Source organism: Pangasianodon hypophthalmus, chromosome 7 (assembly GCF_027358585.1).
Source record: "Pangasianodon hypophthalmus isolate fPanHyp1 chromosome 7, fPanHyp1.pri, whole genome shotgun sequence".
Taxonomy (NCBI): domain Eukaryota; kingdom Metazoa; phylum Chordata; class Actinopteri; order Siluriformes; family Pangasiidae; genus Pangasianodon; species Pangasianodon hypophthalmus.
In genome coordinates this window covers 23571657-23591076 of record NC_069716.1, presented here as the reverse complement: position 1 = coordinate 23591076, position 19420 = coordinate 23571657, and the positions used below count along the sequence as shown (strand labels likewise).

At 36.1% G+C, this 19420-nt stretch overlaps 3 protein-coding genes across 3 annotated transcripts; 2 read left to right on the top strand and 1 right to left on the bottom strand.

Moving 5' to 3' along the window:
- Positions 1-268: 268 nt before the first annotated feature.
- On the bottom strand, positions 269-11223 carry LOC113529289 (interleukin-17 receptor A). The gene is made up of 13 exons (XM_034305810.2): positions 11219-11223; positions 11069-11090; positions 5711-5863; positions 5572-5596; positions 4834-4986; positions 4569-4693; positions 4324-4444; positions 3586-3633; positions 3331-3491; positions 3139-3213; positions 2964-3033; positions 2741-2863; positions 269-1830 (listed from the first exon to the last, which is right to left on the bottom strand). The coding sequence occupies exons 1-13, from the start codon at positions 11221-11223 to the stop codon at positions 950-952; spliced, it is 1962 nt and encodes a 653-aa protein (XP_034161701.2). The 3' UTR covers positions 269-949.
- Positions 11224-11807: 584 nt separating this feature from the next.
- On the top strand, positions 11808-15301 carry tnni4b.1 (troponin I4b, tandem duplicate 1). Its single transcript, XM_026917567.3, has 5 exons — positions 11808-11849; positions 12583-12714; positions 12809-12898; positions 14369-14542; positions 14651-15301. The coding sequence occupies exons 2-5, from the start codon at positions 12610-12612 to the stop codon at positions 14735-14737; spliced, it is 456 nt and encodes a 151-aa protein (XP_026773368.2). The 5' UTR covers positions 11808-11849; positions 12583-12609; the 3' UTR covers positions 14738-15301.
- Positions 15302-16356: 1055 nt separating this feature from the next.
- On the top strand, positions 16357-19420 carry LOC113528756 (troponin I, slow skeletal muscle-like). The gene is made up of 7 exons (XM_026917448.3): positions 16357-16367; positions 16475-16478; positions 16911-16955; positions 17087-17218; positions 18029-18118; positions 18275-18448; positions 19273-19420. Exons 1-7 carry the CDS (start codon positions 16357-16359, stop codon positions 19357-19359), a joined length of 543 nt encoding a protein of 180 aa, XP_026773249.1. The 3' UTR covers positions 19360-19420.

Below are 19420 nucleotides of genomic sequence, written 5' to 3'. Positions count from 1 at the left end.
ATAATATATATATATATATATATATATATATATATATATATATATATATATATATATATATATATTAAAACTGAAGCACTTTGCTTAAAATACAGGAAAAATTACATATCTAAAAATATGACTTCCAGAAAAAACACAGCTTTTTTCAGTTAAACTCTTTCACAATAAAATCACTTACATTGCAAATATAAAAAAAAAATACAGTATAAATATAATAATTCTATCTTAACAAAAATACAATGAAGTCTCTTTATATGTAAACATTTCCAGTTACAAAAATATAATAATAATAATAATAATAATAATAATAATAATTCCCTCCATTTTCGCTGGTATACCAGGAATACCCAATACCATTCCTGAGTATCAGCTCTGTGCCATCTCTTTTATTTATTCGTTTATTGCTTGCATGCTTGCAAAAAATCACACTGTGCCTAAATACTCCAGAGTCTAGATTTCTACATTTTAATTCAGTAACCTTGAATATATTTATTCTCAGTATGATTACTTACTGCTGAAAACATTTTCATTAATCATCAAAAAAACGTTCCAGTGGTATTAATGTATTTCCACCTATGCTGAGGTATTTTCAATGGGATTTATATTCTGAATTCTTGACATCTTTAGAAAAATATATTTATGACATCAGTGTGATGTTTTAATCCAGTATGATTATTGGCCACTGAAATGTTTATCCATCGTGAAAAAAATTCCCCCAAAATTCCGCTTGGGGATCAATAAAGTAAGTACATCTATCTATCTATCTATCTATCTATCTATCTATCTATCTATAACCTTTACTTTGCTTCAGAGTGATTCATATCATGTTAATGCAGAAGGCTGTCGTAACGCTATTGTTATCTGTTCTTCTTTTGTCTTTCTTTCATGTGTGATTGACACACTTTCTTTCATGTGCAATGAGTACTCAAGCTGAGTGCTGTTTCAGATATTACAAGCTGCTTTGCCTCATGCATTTGACCTTTGACAGTGCTTGTGAGTACAGGAGCTGACACGAGATTTCCTTGATCTGCAGTTCATTCTGAAAGATGCAATAACAGTTGTTTTCTGTACCGTCCTCCTGCTCAAGGTCATTCTCCTCAACTTCTTCATGTACATCTACGAGCTCCATTTCAAACCAGTTTGGGTTTGTTAGTTGGTATTCCTGAAATGCCTTAATGGCATCTCTTAAGGCTCTGCCAGATGGACAACTGTGGTAGTCATCTCCTCCAAGGCCATCAATGTGTTTAATCCTTCCAGGTTCATACTTCTCCTTGTTCAGGAGTCTGAAGAAGAGCTCTTCAAATTGCTTCATCAGCTGGTAATTTACAGCCACATGAAACACAGCAGGTACATCCTTCTCACTGCACACGTCACTGAAGTAAGCTACAGCGTACTTCCCAAAAGACGGAGCACGCACAAATTCTGGTATGATGAGGCTGAGAGCCAGGGTCAGCATATCCCCCATGGGTGAACAGGCATCCTCCCGGGTCATCACCCTGCGCCCTCCGCACATGGCATTCCACTTGGCACACACCCCCGGAGAACACAAGATGAGTATTTTATCAGAAGTATTGGTGAGTCTCTTCCTCTGCATATCCAGCCACTGGAGGCTGCCTATAGTGCTGAGGCATGTAGAGTCCAGCAGGTCGAGTGTGACTTCAGTTCCACATTTGGCCCTGAGGAAAGCACACAGCTTCAGGACGATCTCTGTATACATGGGGTGGTCCTGAGAGTAGATGATCAGGACCTTACTGCACTCTAGTACTGGAACTGTTTCCAGGTTGCCCATGGTGTTATGGTCCGTGGTGTTATGAGAAGAGGAAGATGGCTCTGTCATAGATGGAAGATCAGGGAGAATTTAACTAAATACAATTTCATTTACAGTGTAAATGAAATAAAATAAAAATAAAGGAAAACAAAGGAAATGCCACAAAATAAAAATAAAAAATCTGAAACAGTCAATTATCCAAAAAATTAAATTAACAAATTAACCTTCACCTAAAAGCCATCAGTGGGGGAAAAGAAAATTTTTAAAGTAATGTATATGTATATGTATATCTCAGCATTGTAGAATTCTCAAATCTGATTGGTCAGAAGTTGATTAATTTTCTTTAACAGCAGCTCTGACTGTAGTGCACCTGCAAACCACAAGGTTATATTAATGTGCTTGTTCTAATAAGTTATCATTTTTATAGTAACATCTCATTGATAGAAATTTGTATAGCAGATGCTCCACATTTAAGGCTAATAAGAGCTAGATTAAAAACATGCTGTTATTTAACAAAGAAAAATGTATAATCTTTGATATGGTGAACTTTTCTGTAAGGAGATGTTTCTGGACATTTATGGAAGGAGTCTCTGGTGTCAGTGGTTTGTAAAGGTCAGCAGGTTTTCCACTACAGGAGAGTCTTCAGGATAGAGGATAATATGACAAGTAAAAAAGAGAGGCTGTGGAGAGAACGACTGCTTATAGCTTCTATTATGTATGCAATAACTACAAAGTAATTTGTCCTGTGGATGTTCCACAACATTAAATGTAACTATAAATTGATAAAGAGAAAGTACTATATGTTGTTTTTTAATAAATAAAAAAATGTAAATGTTGGCAAATTGCTGTGGTATAAGAGCAATAAAACACTTCAGGACATCTTGTTATTGGAAAATAATCAACATCTTTGTTGACAGCTTTCTTTTATCAGCACAGCCTAAGTGTTTTTTTTTTTTCTTATTTAATGTATACCTTTATGAATGGCTCTAATTCTGTTATACAGGAAAACAGCAGTGAACGCACAGAATAACAGTCCTGCTTGGCCAAGAAGTGTCCAAACCATGAGCTGTCTCTTGGTTGATGGAATGGTATAATCTGAAATAAACAGCAATTTAACATTGTTGATTACGGAAATAGTCTTAGTCTTGCATCCACATGTATAGGAAATTATTTAACAATGTATTAAAATACTTACAGGAGCAAATATTAACCTTTTGTTGGTGATGTGAACACTTTTCCATGCATCGTATAAAAAATGGTTTAATCTGTTAAAAAAGAAAGAAAGAAAGAAAGCATACATTTTTTTGTTATAAGCACTGGAAACACAGGGAAACTCTTAATTTGTCTATTTGAATTATTTTGGAACTCACCCCAAAGAAGACCTCACAGCGTTTTAACTGCCAAGCGTTTAGAGAGAAATTGACGCTGATTGAAGTACGATTGTCCTTTAAAACCAAAATATTTTGAATCATTTTAACCTAAAGGGGTCATGCTATGTAGAATGAAGAATAAGGAATTATAAAAAATGAAGTTTACAAAAGCAGCCAGTAAAAACACAGTACCTTTGAGACTGTGCATGGCAGCTCGGTGTGGAAATCAGCAGAACGAATGTATACTCTGTACGTGTCAGAGAACTGTGCTGTATTAAATATCAGTTCAATCATGACCCCATTTCCCCCGTTATCTCTCACTGACCATGTCATGTTGGGATCCCAGAGGCTGCCTGTTATAACACCACATTTCCCATTTGCACATAAGAAACAAGTATAACCTTATAAATAGGGCAATTTCTGGAGCCAGGAATAAACACAGCTCACCGTTCTCCAAGCACACACGGAGGCTTTGGAATTTATGATGTCCACAACCTTTACAAAAGTGAAATATTAATTATCATCTGACATACACTCACCATCCACTTTATTAGGAACACCAGTACACCTGGACATTCATGAATTTATCCAAACACCCAGTCATGTGGTAGAAACACAATGCATAAACAAGTCAAGAGCTTCACTTAATGTTCAAATCAAACATCAGAATGAGGAAAAAATGATCTCAGTGACGTTGACCATGGGAGGGTTGTTGGTGACAGAAAGGCTGGTTTGAGTATTTCAGAAACTGCTGGGTTTTTCTACACACACAACAATCTCTAGAGTTTACACACAATGGTGCAAAAAAACAAAAACAGTGAGTGGCAATGCATCCAACCAAAATCAAAATCCAGTGAGTGGCAATTCTGTAGGTGGAAAAGCCTTCTTCATGAGAGAGGTCAGAGGGGAATGGCCAGACTGTTCTGAGTTGACAGGAAGTCAATGGTAACTCAAATAACCACTCTTTACGACTGTGGTGAACAGAAAAGCATGTCAGAACATGGATAACTGCATGAGCCTGCAGGAGTAGAGGTGTTCCTGATAATGTGGATGGTGAGTGTATACAACATATAACTTTTTGTAAAGATTATTGTATATTTAAGATATATAATAAAACATGTAAAGAAAATATAAAGTGTAAAACATCTCAGTTGGTGACGATAATCATCACAGCCTCTTACATACCTGGAACTGTTATATTTAGCAATTTTGCATGTCCACCCACATCTGGCTTTGGTAAATTAGACACTGAAACCTGATATGTCATTCCTGGATCAACAACAATTTGATCAAGTGCAAAAGACCACTACAAACGGAATACAAACAGAATACAACGATAATTTAGAATAAGTTATAAAACTCAGTAATAAAAGCCTGAAGGTCATTAATTAGCTGAAAAAGCATCGACTACACTTCAGATATGATCTTACTGGCTCAAAGTCTGGCCGTTGAATCCAGGAGAAATTGCTCTTGAAGATATAGCTAATACACAGACTGTTGTTTGTGGTGAATTCAAGCACATGCACCTTCATCCCCTGCAGGCTGTATATGCTTGCTGCAGGAAGAATTAGAAAAAAAGATCAGCTGAATGAACACTGAAATGAAAATGTATCAAATATTTATGCAGTGCTTATGAATTTCATATAAAGTCCCACTGTGGCTATTAGCTTTAATGCCTATTTACTTATATCTTACCATCAGACAACTGTGTTAGTATGAGAGACAACACAGGAACTGTTTCGTTCCTCTCATCTGCCTTGGATTTCACCTGGAAGTCTACAGTGGGGTGTGGACTTGGAGCCTCGGATCTCGGCTTCACCCAGTCTTTAACCGAACAGTTCGGCCTGCCTGAAAGATTCATGGTGATATAGTGAGTAACTGCGGTGTACTAAAGTAGTTGTTGTAGATGTAGTAAAACTTAATAGTATGTTTTAGACAGATGTTCATCTGTTTTGACTGGATTAAAGTACACATCTGCAATGGGATTAAAGCTTTCACCTCTTACAGAAGCACTTTGATTGCATAGTGTTTAAATATGGGGAGTTTTTGTTTTGTTTTATATTATTTTACAGTTTAACCACTACTGGCAATTAAATAAGGAAAATAATTACACTTGTCTTCCCTCAAATATCTAAATAATGGAAAAAATTGGATTCTACCAGGACTCTAAATGAGTGCTTTATTAAAGGCAGTTGTTTGGCCAAGCAGTTACTGCATGACTGTAAGTTAGTGTAAGCTGAAATTTGTCTTACAGTTAATATTAGACAGTTATGTTGTGTGCTACATGTGCCTAATTAGAGTGAGCCTTTCTCAGTTAGATCTAAATATTTATGCAATTTCTAATTCTTTTAATATGTTCACCACTAACTTCTCTTCCTGTGGCTCTCAAAGTTTTAATAAATAAAAAGTAGTAAAATGAAATTTGATACTTACTTACTTGGACACTGCAGGATAAGTCCTAACAAAGAAAAAGTAGTGTAGTTAGTGAATCAGATTAGTCAGATCTAGATTTCATAACATAAACATAAAAATGAAAGAGAAAATTTAGAAATGAAGAGAAATGTCTTCTCACTGCCTGAGAACATTGCAGTGGAGGCTGCTCTATAAACCCAAGAGGAGAAATCTGTACAATCACACCTGAGAGCAACAAAAAGACAAAAATCATCTTTTTAAAATGTAAGACTTCAAGCAGCACAAGCAGAATGAACTCTCCTGAAGGTGAGGGCTGAAGAGTGAACAGCTTTTTCACAGGGTAAGCAGGAAATGAGAAGATCAGATAATTGCAGCAGTGAAACCTCTTACAATTTCATGTGACACGCACCTGGTCAAATATTTCCACTCCTTTCTATTTTCATTTCTTTGCTAAAGATTGTAGAAACATGGCATGTTTAGAGTATAGTCTTAGAGTATATGTAATTATGTGCTAAACACACAATTAAATAAGTAATTAGATTAATTTATTTACATGAGATATAAATTCACATCTGCATAATATAGACATGTATGTTTATTTCAATCATATTTTACACACTGCTATCGAATATTTATAGAAATACTCACTACTCACTAGAGGGCAGTAGGCAGTAACATATCAGCAATCAGCAATAAATTTGGAAACATTTCTAATGGCCTAATATATATATATTTTCTTTCATCCATTGTGAAAGCATATATACGCTTCATTCACAGTGTCATTATGGTTTGGTTCAAGACACATAACATCATGCTCAGATCCCACCTTATTTAGTATAAAATGCTATAGAACCAGTTAACACAATACATAATGAAGACAAGCATATGAAATATGAAATATGAAATATTAAACTCTACAGTATTATAAGAAGCTTTGAGAAGCCCCATTACCTCACACTGACGTTCACACTGACGCTCCCCAAAGATTATTACACATTCCACTTCCTGTCTGTCAGCCAGCTACAGATAACGACTGCACTGCTCATAAAGATATCACACTTGTACACATATTCTTAGTTATAGTAAAAGGTTTTGACCATATTTGTAGGTTCACCGATGACACTAATATGGATCATGCCATACTAAGAGCAGACCTGTTTGTGATAAAAGGATTTTAGTATAACATGAATTCAATTAACTGTTTTCTGTATAGCATTTTTAACAATAGAAATGGTCACTCATTCAACCATCCATCCATCCATTTTCTGTACTGTTTATCCTACACAGGGTTGCAGGGAGCCTGGAGCCTATCCCAGGGGACTCGTGGTACAAAAACGAGGTGGTGATGCTTCATGAAGCTTCAGATCACGAGCAGTTCCTTCCCTACTCCATACTCTTGTTTTCCCATCATTCAACTTGATCTTTGTCTAATCTGTCCATACAATGTTGTTCAAGAGCTGCACAATCCTTTTTAGATGTTTTTGACAAACTCTAATCTGGTCTTCCTGTTTTTGAGGCTAATGGTTTCCAATCTTGTGGTAAACCCTCTGTATTTACTCAGGTGAAGTCTTCTCTTGATTGTTGACTTTGACACAGATACGTCTACCTCCTAGAGGGTGTTCCTGATCTGACCAACTGTTATGAAGGGGTTTTTCTTCACCAGGGAAATAATTCTTCTGTCATTCACCATGATTATTTTCCATGGGCCTTTTGGTGTTCCTGAGCTCACCAGTGTCTTCTTTCTTTTTAAGAATGTACTAAATAGTTGATTTGGTACCTAATGTTGTTCCTGTTTCTCTGATGGGTTTGACCACATACAAAAATTGCTGCAATTCCTACACCATTTACCTGATTAGGATGTACTCTCAAAGTAAAGCTGATATTTGAGCTGATATTCATTATTTAATTTCAACTCCAATATACTATGGTAGATAGCTAAAATAACAATAACTTGGTCAGTGTCTCACTATGTATCGAGCTGACTGTATGTGTAGACAGATCAAATGATGAATATGTACACTGTAAATATGTACAGTAGCCTTTAAAAAGGTGCAGTAGAAATGGCAAGATATATAAGTACAGTGAGATAGATAGGTATATACTAGGGGTGGAAGGATACAACGTATTGTATAATTTTACATGTGACTCTCGATTAAATAGGTCTGTGTTATAAACAATAAATTTAGTACTTTTCTTTATCTTGAATCACGAGAAACTACAGGAGTTTTAAAAAAAACATGTGTCTCATATGTATACCAGCATATTGGCTCGGGAAATGCAATCAATGGCTATGTTCAGAAGTAAGCAGGAACTGGAAGATTCATCCCAATCTTTACATTGTGGAGTTTGGGAGCACTTCACCTTCCCAGGAAGTTGTGACACTGGCTGACTGAATCATTACAGTATGCAAAATCTGCACAGCTATGCTGCTAAGAGTTGGAATGGATCACACAAACACTGTGTCATTATTAAATTTCAGTAGTTTTACAGTAGTTTTAAAATTTTGAATGTTTTTGAATCATTTGAATATCGAAATCCAAGGAATACATTCAGACAATCATTATTATTATTTTTTTTTTACATTTGTGGAACCAAGAACAACAGCACCAGCAATGGTTGTTAGTAAAAAATCCACTGAATGGTATGAAGTAGAGGCTGGAGCTGAGTTCTTTCTAGCCAAGTCTGTAGTTACAAAGCCTATCTAATTACACTTGGTGAAATGCCCCTTAGCTTTCATGTGCATTGGGGCTAATTTATTTAAACCTTTTCTGACACATCCATAACCCGTCATTAATGGCGGTTGAGCAGTGATTGTATGGTAATTGTTTTTAGTGTTGGGAAAAAGATATTTACAATATAATTAATAAATATGTACTACCTGATAAAACAAACATTACTTACAACCAAATGAGTACTCAAACCATGTTACAGTCCTTGAGTTATATCTTGCCCTCACCCCATTTCTACAGCTATGTGGGGCACATACCAGCTGAACACATTTTGGTCTGATCTGCATATACGGTCTTCAGAGGCACGACTGGTCATAAGGGATGCCTCTTAATTTCTCAGTATTTACAAGGAGGTCATTCAATTTAAAAACATTGGTGATAAGGACTGCTAAATATTGACATGGATTTGATTTACATGTGTTACAGTAATGATATATAGTTATGTGATTTGATCTTATCTGCTTGAATGTTTACAGAATGTTAAACAGTGAGTGTGTCTGCATGGTTGCACTTGTTTTTAAACATTTATGATGATTTTTATGAGCATCCTGGATTTATATGGATTCTAAAAATTCCAAAGATGCCCCTGTGTGTGTGTATGTGTGTGTGTGTGTGTGTGTGTGTGTGTGTGTGTGTGTGTATGTGTGTGTATGTGTGTGTGAGTGAGTTTTAGAGCCCCATATGAATGCCACGCTAAATGGTGGAGCCAGAGATCAAGGACATGCCCCCCATGGTAATGCACACGTGAAAGGGACACAGATGCGTAACAGAAATAATTCAACAGCTCTATTTTGGTTAGCCATTCACAAGAGAGTATTCGAACCATAAATCTATCATGCAAAAATCATAAAATGCCTTTTCTTCTCTGGCCTTGCCACACAGCTCACTCTCCCTCTTTCTCATCGAGGTCAAGGTAGGTTTGGATTATGACTTGTCTAATAAGGATAGATATGAGATGGTGTCAAAGAATATTAGCAGCCTGGATTGATTGTGATTGTTATTGTACTTATAACAAACTCGAGGACTTTGGGTGAATAATATTATTTGTCTGGAAACTTCATAGTCTCAGTAATTGAAGTACTAACCTGGATTGTTCCTTGTTGCTGGGGTGGTACCAGTATGTATCTAAGTATACAAGTGTACATAATTGACCACTGAAAGCATTATAAAGCTTTATTATAAAAACTAATTAGAGGTACAACACATATGCACTTTTCCAGATAAAAGATAGCCTACATACTGAAGGTTCAAAACATTGACCCACACCAGTGACAAGGAAAAGTACAGTCCCTTTATTCCTGAGATTGTAAAGAGTATCTGAGCACTGAACAGTCTGCTGAGGCTAATTCTGAGGGAAAGTGTGCTATGAAATACTCCAGCTTGGTTCTTGGTGCTAGTCAGCCATCCTGAAAGGAGGAATGTAACTATAGACATAAATGGCGTCAGATTTACGCAATGAGGAGGTGCAGGTGAGCTTTAGTCTGTCTAGTAAATCTGCTCTGTGTGAGGCGCAAACTGTGATTTAAAACCCGCTGTGAAATGATGGAAATGAGAGAGCTGAGATCTAAAGAGGAAATGCACACTCAGGGGAAATGATAAATGTGATAATAAAGTGTAAACGGTTAATACGGATCATATGCTATTGGATCCCCAGCTGTTGTTTTTACGTTAATAAAACTATTTGGGTAATACTGCAAGCAAATATTAAAGCAATTTTCAAAATTTCTTGCGCTTGATTGCGGCTGGTATAACAATAAAATGTCCTGTTTGGTATGTGCAATTTCTTTGTTAAATGTAAGAAAAGTATCTGGTTGTGGTGTATTTGGGTTGCCAGATCTGCGTAAGAAAAGCAGGCATTATTAAACATTTCGTATTCCCAAATAGTTCTTTAACCAAGTTGCCAAATGGTTCAGTATTCTGTCCTAAATAAAAATATCTATGAGTGGTTAAAAAATTAACCAGGAGATATAAATCATCCAAATTCTGTGTGAAATCTGCGCACCTGGCAACTCCACAATTTAAACCTGTTTTTAGAGGACAACGATGCGCAAAACTTGCCATTAATTTCCCAATGTTTATATGTATATGAACTTTAAATCAGCCACACTTCCGGTTTCTCCAGCCCTTTTGCACAGTCATGAGGGACAAAAGCGCACTTTGCGCACTGAACTGCGCGTTTAGACTTGTGTGCCACATCCAACCGTGATCCTGCACATTTTAATATTTTCCATGCTCTCAGTACACTCGCGTCAACTAATCAGCTAATGAACCCTTAAATGTGCACTAAAATGGGGGTTCTCCAGGAGCAGGTTTGCAAGTACACATGGCACATTGTTCAGCCTGAATGCTTGACCTCAGACCCACTGCTGCTGTGGACCAGGAGTCACCTCAAGCCCTTTGTATCTGCTCCTTTATTAGCTCTGCTTTTATGTGCTTCCTTAATCACCTGTCACTCACTGGCTGTTGGCATGGGGCCACTTTATTAAAGAAATAACTCACCTCACTAATTGTAAGCAAGATTTGGTGTTGGATTAACTAAAAGAATGAGTAAAATGGCGGAAGAGTCACATAACCTTCTATGACAACCTTCTTGGGTTGCAAGGACAAAAGATAGACAGGCTCCTGTTGTGTGGTTGCCTCTTTAAAGATTTCAAACCTGGTAGCCAAGATTTTATGGTAGCCCTGGTTGCCATCCAGCAGGTTCAAGGCTGCAGCTGCTAGCGTATCTTTGAGAGAGGAAGGAACGGTAGCAATGTTCAAATATAGCCAGACAGGAACACTTATAGCACCTCCTGGCCTTCAATTAAGCAACTACAATAAAACATGAACAAATACACAGAACAGGACAGAGAACATCATGTGCAGGTCTATATTCAGTCTGTTGGAACTAAGATAAAGCTGTGCTCATGTCTTTCTAAAATTCGACAGACTTGCTTTACGTCATCTTGGTAAATGGTATTTGTATTAGGCAATGTTTCCTAATGATTCCCAAGCAAGTTGCACATACTTTCCAACTAGATCAGGACTGATTTAACTGTATTTAATTAGCATCAGTAACACTGTGTTTTCCTTTTCTTAAAGGGCACAAAGGGAACTATGTCTGAAGGGTAACGTGACAACCTGTTGCTGATTATATAATAGTAATAATGATTATTAGTCAGAGAAATGTTTATTCAATTAATCAATATTTGCTCTCTTTTTTCTTTTTTTCCACTCTACATAACAACCCAGACCGGTAAGTCGAACCATGAAGTCTTCTACTTCACAGTTGTTTCACATTACAATGCAATTTTAAAAATAGCTTTTAACCACTTTATCTCCCACTGTACATGTAATTTCTCTCATAGCTACATACTATATATTTTGCGTTAGTTTAACTGCAGTTCCTCAATAATTCATGGTAGTTACTGAATACCATGCTTTAGCATAGTAACACTGAGTAATAAGCTGGGAGTTTAAGAGGTTAATAAATGGAATTCATTCATGTTTCATTCAATCAATAATATATTTTCTTTTTTTCACTTTCAGAAAAAGAACAAGATCTCAGCCACACGCCGGCTACTCCTAAAAGTGAGTCCCATTCTTATATATTATGTCAGGAATGAAACACAACAGGGCATGCATGCTGTTACAGGAAAATAATTCACAATGGGGTGGTGTGAGCCCGTCTCGAAGTGAATTACTTTCCAATAACTGCACATCATAATGTGTTTTGTTCCTATCATATCACAGTAAATTATCAACTATTATAATTTTTAATTTATTAATGAATGACATATGATACTATTTATCCATTTATAGTTACAATTAATGTCGTTTTTTTAATGTCCACAAAACAAGTTAGTTCCTGATATCACTTATGTTATAACAGCTATAAACAACTCTCTTTTTCACTCTTTTGAATTTAATAAGAAAAAAACTGCATCTTGTCATGTTGGAATGTTTACGGACTGATACAAAGCACTGACACTGGAGACTCCTTCCATAACTGTTAAATAAGTGTCTCTTCAAAGCAACCTTCACCATAATCCATGATTATATGACTTTCTTCATTAAGTGACAACACACTTTTTAGCCTGTTTAGTATTAACCTTAGATTATGTGGAGCATCTGCCATACAATTCCTTCTGAACGAACTGTTACCATAGAGACGGTAATATATAATATAACGTGGTATTATTAGTTGGCACTACTGTCAGAGCTACTGTTATAGAAAGTTAAACATCATATATATTCTGACCAATCAAGTGATTTAAATGAAGTGTAAATCAAGTGCCTCACTGTTTAAATCCTTCCTCAACAGGGCAAGCTGCTGAAGAAGGCAGCGTCTATGCTTGTAGCTGAGAAAGAGCAGAGCAAGCGTGACAGGGAGAGTGCCCTGAACGAGAGAGTCCCTCCACTCAAACTCTCTGGATTGTCTGTACAGGAGCTGCAGGTAGACACAGTGTATCACACTACTGCCAGTAGTGTATGAAATGGAGCTTTGTAAAATCCTGACAGTTAATAATTTCTCAAAAAATTTTTCACAGGAGCTCTGCAAAGAACTCCACCGCAAGATAGACACCGCTGATGAAGCACGATACGACCTTGAAGTTAAAGTGGCCAAAAATGAAAAGGAGGTACAGTATTGTGTTCACATGTCAGCATTGATAAAAACTCACTAACAGGGCTAAGCCACCTTTGTCTTTCAAAGATAAAAAGACACCAATATAAGGTTTAATTTTTGGCATCCACATCAAACTATTTGTCTTAAAGTGATTTATTTTGGATTTTTATGGAAACAACGCAACAGCACCACCAATGGTCGTAAGAATTATACACAGAAAAGTATGAAGAAGCAAGGCTGGGGCTGATTTCTTTCTAGCCCAGACTGTAGATTTAGATCTTATTACACAGAGTCAAACACTCCCTACCCTAAATTTGATCTTCATTTGGGCTGATAATTTTCATACGCCATCTACAGTGCTTGAGAAGGCACGTGTGAAATATAGTCACGGGCGTAAGGAACATGTACAATGTGGATTATTTATACCATCATCCTTTTTTCCACAAAAATGCCTATTAAAAACATACATTGTCCAATTAAAATACAAATGACACAAAAAGAAAAGATGAAAGAACTGTAAGTTTAGTCTTTTTTGGTTTGAACAAAAATAATACAGCTTCTCTTTACTATTTTTAGTATTCTAAAGGAAAAACAGCATGAATCCAGTATGGCAGTTCAGGCACAGCCATGGAAACATTTCAAATCATGACTGTAGCTGCTTATTTGCCTTTAATTGTGTGTGTGTAATACTTTGCTCTAAATCATTCTTATTATGCCATTGATGAGATCTCGTGATATAGTGTATTGCTCAATGCTAATAGTTTCACTGTCAAGTTGATAGATATTAGATTTTAGCCTCCCATCTAATATCACCACCAGACATCACTGCACATCAGTGTATCTGAGTTTGGATTAATGAATATAGAAATACATATTTGTAGGCCAACGGTCTACATACATTAAGTGCTAAGACACAATTCTTTCATGAAATAGTGCAGCTTTTGCATTGTTTACATTCATAAGTGCAGAAGAGTAACCTTTCAGTTTGTTCTAACTATTATTCCTATATTTATACAAGTTTTTTTAATGAGTCATATACATAAAATAGATATTTTATCTTATCTTTTTAGTTGTGTGTGCATGATGAAAGATACAGTCTGAAGCTTTTCTTCAGCTTGCTAGAAGAGGCTTTGCAAGTACACTTGCATATCTTATGAACATCATTGACATTCCCGCAGACACTGACTGTAAAATCCTGCCATTGTGGGACTTATAGTGAAAAAAACACAGTACTAAGAAGAACGCGGAAGTGTTTATGCAATGAACCCATTCACTAAAAACATTGTTTAACCCTTTAAATTCCCAGGATCCAATTATTGTGTCTAAAGACACAGTCCTTACTCCTTTAACTATGAACTGTTCCTATTACAGTCACTGCAATGAATAAATAATTCAGAGTAGTTCCTAAATAATGAAATATCTGGTGGGAATTGAAGGGGTTAATCTGAAGATCTTCAGTAACACAAATGCTGTTTTGCTGTAGATCCAAATGCTGACGCAGAAGATTGGAGAGCTAAAGGGCACCATGAACAGAACCAAACTGAAGAGGGTGAAGAAATCTGCCGATGCTATGCTGGGTGCTCTGACTGAATCCAAAATGTCATCGAAGGCAGACTTTAAAGCCAACCTGAAGACAGTCAAGAAAGAGGAGGAGAAGGTAAGCTTTAAGATAACGCTACATCAGGAGATCTGAGTTATTAATGAGTCAGTATCACGAACACTGTGTTCAAGTGAGCACTTCTCATTACGAGCTTCTTTCCCACAGAAAGAGGAGGTGACTGACTGGCGTAAGAACGTGGAGGCCATGTCTGGTATGGAAGGCAGGAAGAAGCTGTTTAATGCTGGTCAATAAAAGGTTTATAGATGCAGAAGGGTCTGCTGTAAACATGTTAGAATGGCTGACTGTTTCATTTTGTGTAATATTGTGTCATAGTTAAGCAACATTAACTGCAAACTCATAACAAATAGATGGCATACTCAAGAACAAGGTGCCCCAAGATGAGAAGACATCTTTGTGGAAACTGAAGGAAATCTAAACTGTGCATATTCAATTTGCTTGTAAAATTAATTGTGATCTGTAACTTTCCTTGTATTTATGACTGTAGATAAACTTTTTGTGTCCCAAAGTTGTGTTGTGTCTCAGAACATGCTGGTCCTTGTGTCAAATCGGCTGATGTCAGCATAAATGTATCCTATATACATTTACTTCTTTCTGTGTTGCATAGAAATACACTGTGTGCATTGATCTGATCGATAGGTAAAATGAATCTGATTAGAGATGGATGAACTGTACTTGACCTTTTGGGGTGTAGTGTTGTAAGCGTTGTAAGATGACAGATATTGCAATCCTTTTTGGTCACTTGGAAATACAACTCACAGTGTAATGGCATTCCACAATTAAATATGATGCAATGTATTAATGAAATAGGTGTGGGTTTTTTTTCCATCCATTGCTCTCATTTGATCACAAGATCTGCTTTCATTCAGAAAAAAGTGTTGCTGTGTAGCTACTAAAATATACCAAAAGGTTTGACATACCACATATTGTTTGGCTATGACACTACTTACATTGTGTCCATTTTTAAAAAAAAATCATTTTATTGAGCCAGGTTCTACTCAATCAAAATCAGCTTAGAAATCATAAGCAAGTTTAAATCACAGTGTGTGGTTTGCATTGTTGGATCACATATTCATTCTGGAAGGCTTCACCCCTTGTAGGGTCAAACAATGGGAAAGAAGTAAAGGGAGCTTCAAGGGGTCTAGTCTATTTTAGTTCTCCACTCACAAGAGGCCACTGAAGCCATAAAACCTGAACCAGCATTGTCTCATTGCTGCATTGCCACACACTCTTCACTCTCTTGGGATTTTCCTGCACAGATCAGGTATTTCTTCACAACTTTTTTGGATGTTTTACAGAACTAGAAGAAAGATCGGTGTATAAAATTAAGTCTGTGGTTTATTTCTTTGTCCTGTAGAATCTGAGCTTTTGGAGGTCTGATTTTTCTCATGTAATTTGGCTTCACATAGACACCTCTAATATCTGTTAAGCCTTGTCAAGTTGTTATATAACTTTAAGTAAACTTTAAGTAACCATTTTCTAATGTTTAACATTTTTCTTCTTTTTTCTGTTTTTTTTTTTTTTGTTGTGTTGCTTATTTACCTCGTACTGTTAATCTTAATACATTTTGAATAATACTGATAGAGTGTATGTTAATACAGATATTCTTTACCTAAACATAAACACGTGTTTTGGCAAAGGTGTAAGGATATACTGGTATAAGGATATACTATGTCTCTTGCAAAGTCATAGAAGGGCACTTGTACTTGTGAAAAATAATGAATGACTTGGGCATACATTTTCCATCTAGAAAATGCAAGACTGCTACCTCAAAATTCCATTATAAATGATTTCCGCTGATTAGTCACACAGTCCTCCTATTTCCTATTTATGTTTTTTAACAGGAAGTCGCAATGTCTGAAGCGTAAGTATCTTTCTAGTTGTGTCTAATTTCATCACACGTTTCATTGATTGTTTTCAACATTTTATAACTTTCTTGTCATCTTTCTAATCAATAATCTACAACTCAAGACCGGTGAGTCGGCAAATTCCTACTGCATCTTTAGAGTAGAAGTGGTTTTCTTCTAAAGCAATAGAGAATGCTAATAGACTGTAATTTAATACTAAATCAATGGAGAATGCTGCATTTGGTTAATATATTAAGTGGAATCCACTAGCATTACTTTATTTTTTCTAGTGCTAATACTAGTAAGATCACTAATAATCTTTAATTACAACAAAACAAAGAGCAAATAAAAGTTAACGCCTTAACTCCTTAAACTCCCAAGACCATTTTTCCTGGACTCCTTTCTCTCATTTTTCTATTAATTTTACTATAGTTACTGAATTGTTTTAGTAGTTACTGAATAATAACTGAATAATAAGCCAGGAGTTTAAGTGGTTAATATATTTTACTAGTAGGAATCTGTGCCGGCTCAACACTGCTATTGTATGCCCATATTTTTAGAAACAGAAACCCAAGATTTCGGCATCCCGGAGGTTGTTCCTGAAGGTTTGTCTTTACATTCCGTCCTTCCAGAAATGCACAGAATTTCCCACTGGTGCACCTTGCACATTAATGACACAGAAAATATAAAATTAGCAATTATAGTAGAGCTCAAAAACGGCTGATTCTCTTTTCAGACTAAAATACTGAAGAAGGCAAGTTCACTGCTTGCAACTGAGAAGGAAGAGAAAGAGAGAGAGAGAGAAAGAGTCCTGAGTGAGAGAATTCCTCCTCTGCAACTCTCTGGCTTGTCATTGCAGGAGCTACAGGTTGGGTTTGATGATCGCTAATATGACATATTTTCTGTAATTTGTGCTAATATTTAAAAAGCCAATCATTTTATATATGTGTACATGTCTTTCGTAAGTAAACCTGTCCGCATGTGCCAGAGATTCTTGCTGATGCTGGAATATGATTTGAGACATTCTGTTTGTCAGCCTATATGGGGAACATTTATTTTCCTTAATGTTAGTTCTGGCTGCAAGGCAAATCACAACATTTTAACATTTAACACTTTATGGAAGAAGTCTCCAGTGTCAGTGCTTTGTAATAGGCAGTAGGTTTTCCGCCATGGGAAAGTCTTCAGTCTTCAGAGGACTTTACACTTTCTGGTTTCTTGGTACCATGACAAACTGTGTATTTTAAAGTTATTAACTATAACAAAGTAAAAGAGCGGCTGAGGAGGGAACGACTATTTATATCTGCTATAATGTAAGTGATACCAGAACTAACTTGTTTCACAGATATTCCACAACATTAACTGTAACTGTATGTGGTCAAAAAGTATGACATGCTTATTTATTAATAAATAAAAAATTATAATCATTAGCAAATTGTGGTATTAGAGGAATAATATGTGCAGTTATTGGAAAATAATTGACTTTGTGGGGGCATCACACCATCCCACTGTTGATTAGTTTTCTTAAATAAGGCCATTGTCTAAGATCTATGACACAATTATGTATTTATGTTTGTTTAATGAAGTGAAGTGAAGTGATGTGACGCGTAGCCAAGGATGGCGACCCATACTCAGAAGTTGTGCTCAGCATTTAATGCACATCTCTCATTTTAATCCTCAGGCACTATGCAGAGAACTCCACCAAAAGATCGACGTGATAGATGAAGAGAGATATGATATTGCAGTCAAAGTGGGCAAAAATGACAAAGAGGTACGAATTCCATATAAGATTACACAAATTTATATTATTATTATAAAAAAAGCACAGCTGAATCACGCACCTATAGTTTTCATGTTCATTAGCACATTATTAATGTAATCAACATGCTTATATTTTCTCATTAAAAAATAAAATTATTGACCTCAGATTGCAGAGCTGTCCCATAAAATCACTGAACTCAAAGGGAAAATGAAGAGACCTGCCCTGAAGAGGGTGAAGATTTCGGCTGATGCCATGCTGGGCGCTCTTCTGGGAGCCAAAGTCAGGGAGTCTGTGGACTTTAAGGCCAACCTCAAAACAGTCAAGAAAGAGGAAGAGAAGGTAAGGGATACTCCAGAGAGGAAAAAGGTGATATAATGATACTGAAATAACTACATGGCACTTACACTAAGAGGTTCTGCATCCATTAACCTATATGTAACATGTATTTATGCAACATTATATTTAATATTATACAATAATATACCTAAGTTCTTAACATTCTGAAGTGTGTTTGCTAAACCTGTGGGATTTTTATTGACTACTTTGTCAAAATGGTGTCTGACTACTGTGATTTGTGGCTGTAGATCTATGTACAAAATTTCTTAGGGGAATTAATTTAATTATATTAAAAGAAAATGTCAAAAGAAATCATCCAAAAAAAAAAAGAAACTTTTTTTTTTTTTCAAAACTGACTCGAGCACTCTCCAGAAAAATCTTATGTACAATGTAAACACATAAATCATTACTTTTGAAAGACAAACAAAAAAAATGATGAAATGCTCTGAATAATCTCAGGAACACAGTCACTTCGATGCAATTAAATTAACCATTCAGATTAACACTGAATAAATGTGGTTAAGTTACATTTGATGTCATCATGTTTTTATAGAAAATGATGAATGATTGGGCCGAACATCTTGCACATCTTCCCCCAGTCTACTCTACAGACCAATCTCTCAGAAAACAGTGGAAGAAAAATTAGCATTTGCTACTAGCTAGAAAGTAATGCTAGTCAGTCTGAGATAGGACTGTTACTCACAAATCAGAAGATATCAAATGGTGTTAGAGTAAAATTAACTGTATTCTTTTACCATCTTTGTGTTGTGAAGTGTAGGTGTAATTATTCATTTGTCTTGTTTCAAACACTGTTTTCTTTCCCACAGAAAGAGGAGGTGACTGACTGGCGTAAGAACGTGGAGGCCATGTCTGGCATGGAGGGCAGGAAGAAGCTGTTTGATGCTGGTCAATAAAACCTACACTGCTGTGTTTCAACACTGTTTCATCTAAATAAATAAAAGGTGCACATCAGTA

Coding starts and splice junctions, on each gene's coding strand:
- LOC113528756 (XM_026917448.3), top strand. Junction 17,219..18,028: donor TGTCATTGCAGGAGCTACAG/GTTGGGTTTGAT, acceptor TTTAATCCTCAG/GCACTATGCAGAGAACTCCA. Junction 18,449..19,272: donor TCAAGAAAGAGGAAGAGAAG/GTAAGGGATACT, acceptor TCTTTCCCACAG/AAAGAGGAGGTGACTGACTG.
- tnni4b.1 (XM_026917567.3), top strand. CDS start 12,610: ATGCTTGTAGCTGAGAAAGAGCAGAGCAAGCGTGACAGGGAGAGTGCC. Junction 12,715..12,808: donor TGTCTGTACAGGAGCTGCAG/GTAGACACAGTG, acceptor AATTTTTCACAG/GAGCTCTGCAAAGAACTCCA. Junction 14,543..14,650: donor TCAAGAAAGAGGAGGAGAAG/GTAAGCTTTAAG, acceptor TCTTTCCCACAG/AAAGAGGAGGTGACTGACTG.
- LOC113529289 (XM_034305810.2), bottom strand. Junction 5,597..5,710: donor CACTGCAATGTTCTCAGGCA/GTGAGAAGACAT, acceptor TTTCTTTGTTAG/GACTTATCCTGCAGTGTCCA. Junction 4,694..4,833: donor ACTAACACAGTTGTCTGATG/GTAAGATATAAG, acceptor TTCTTCCTGCAG/CAAGCATATACAGCCTGCAG.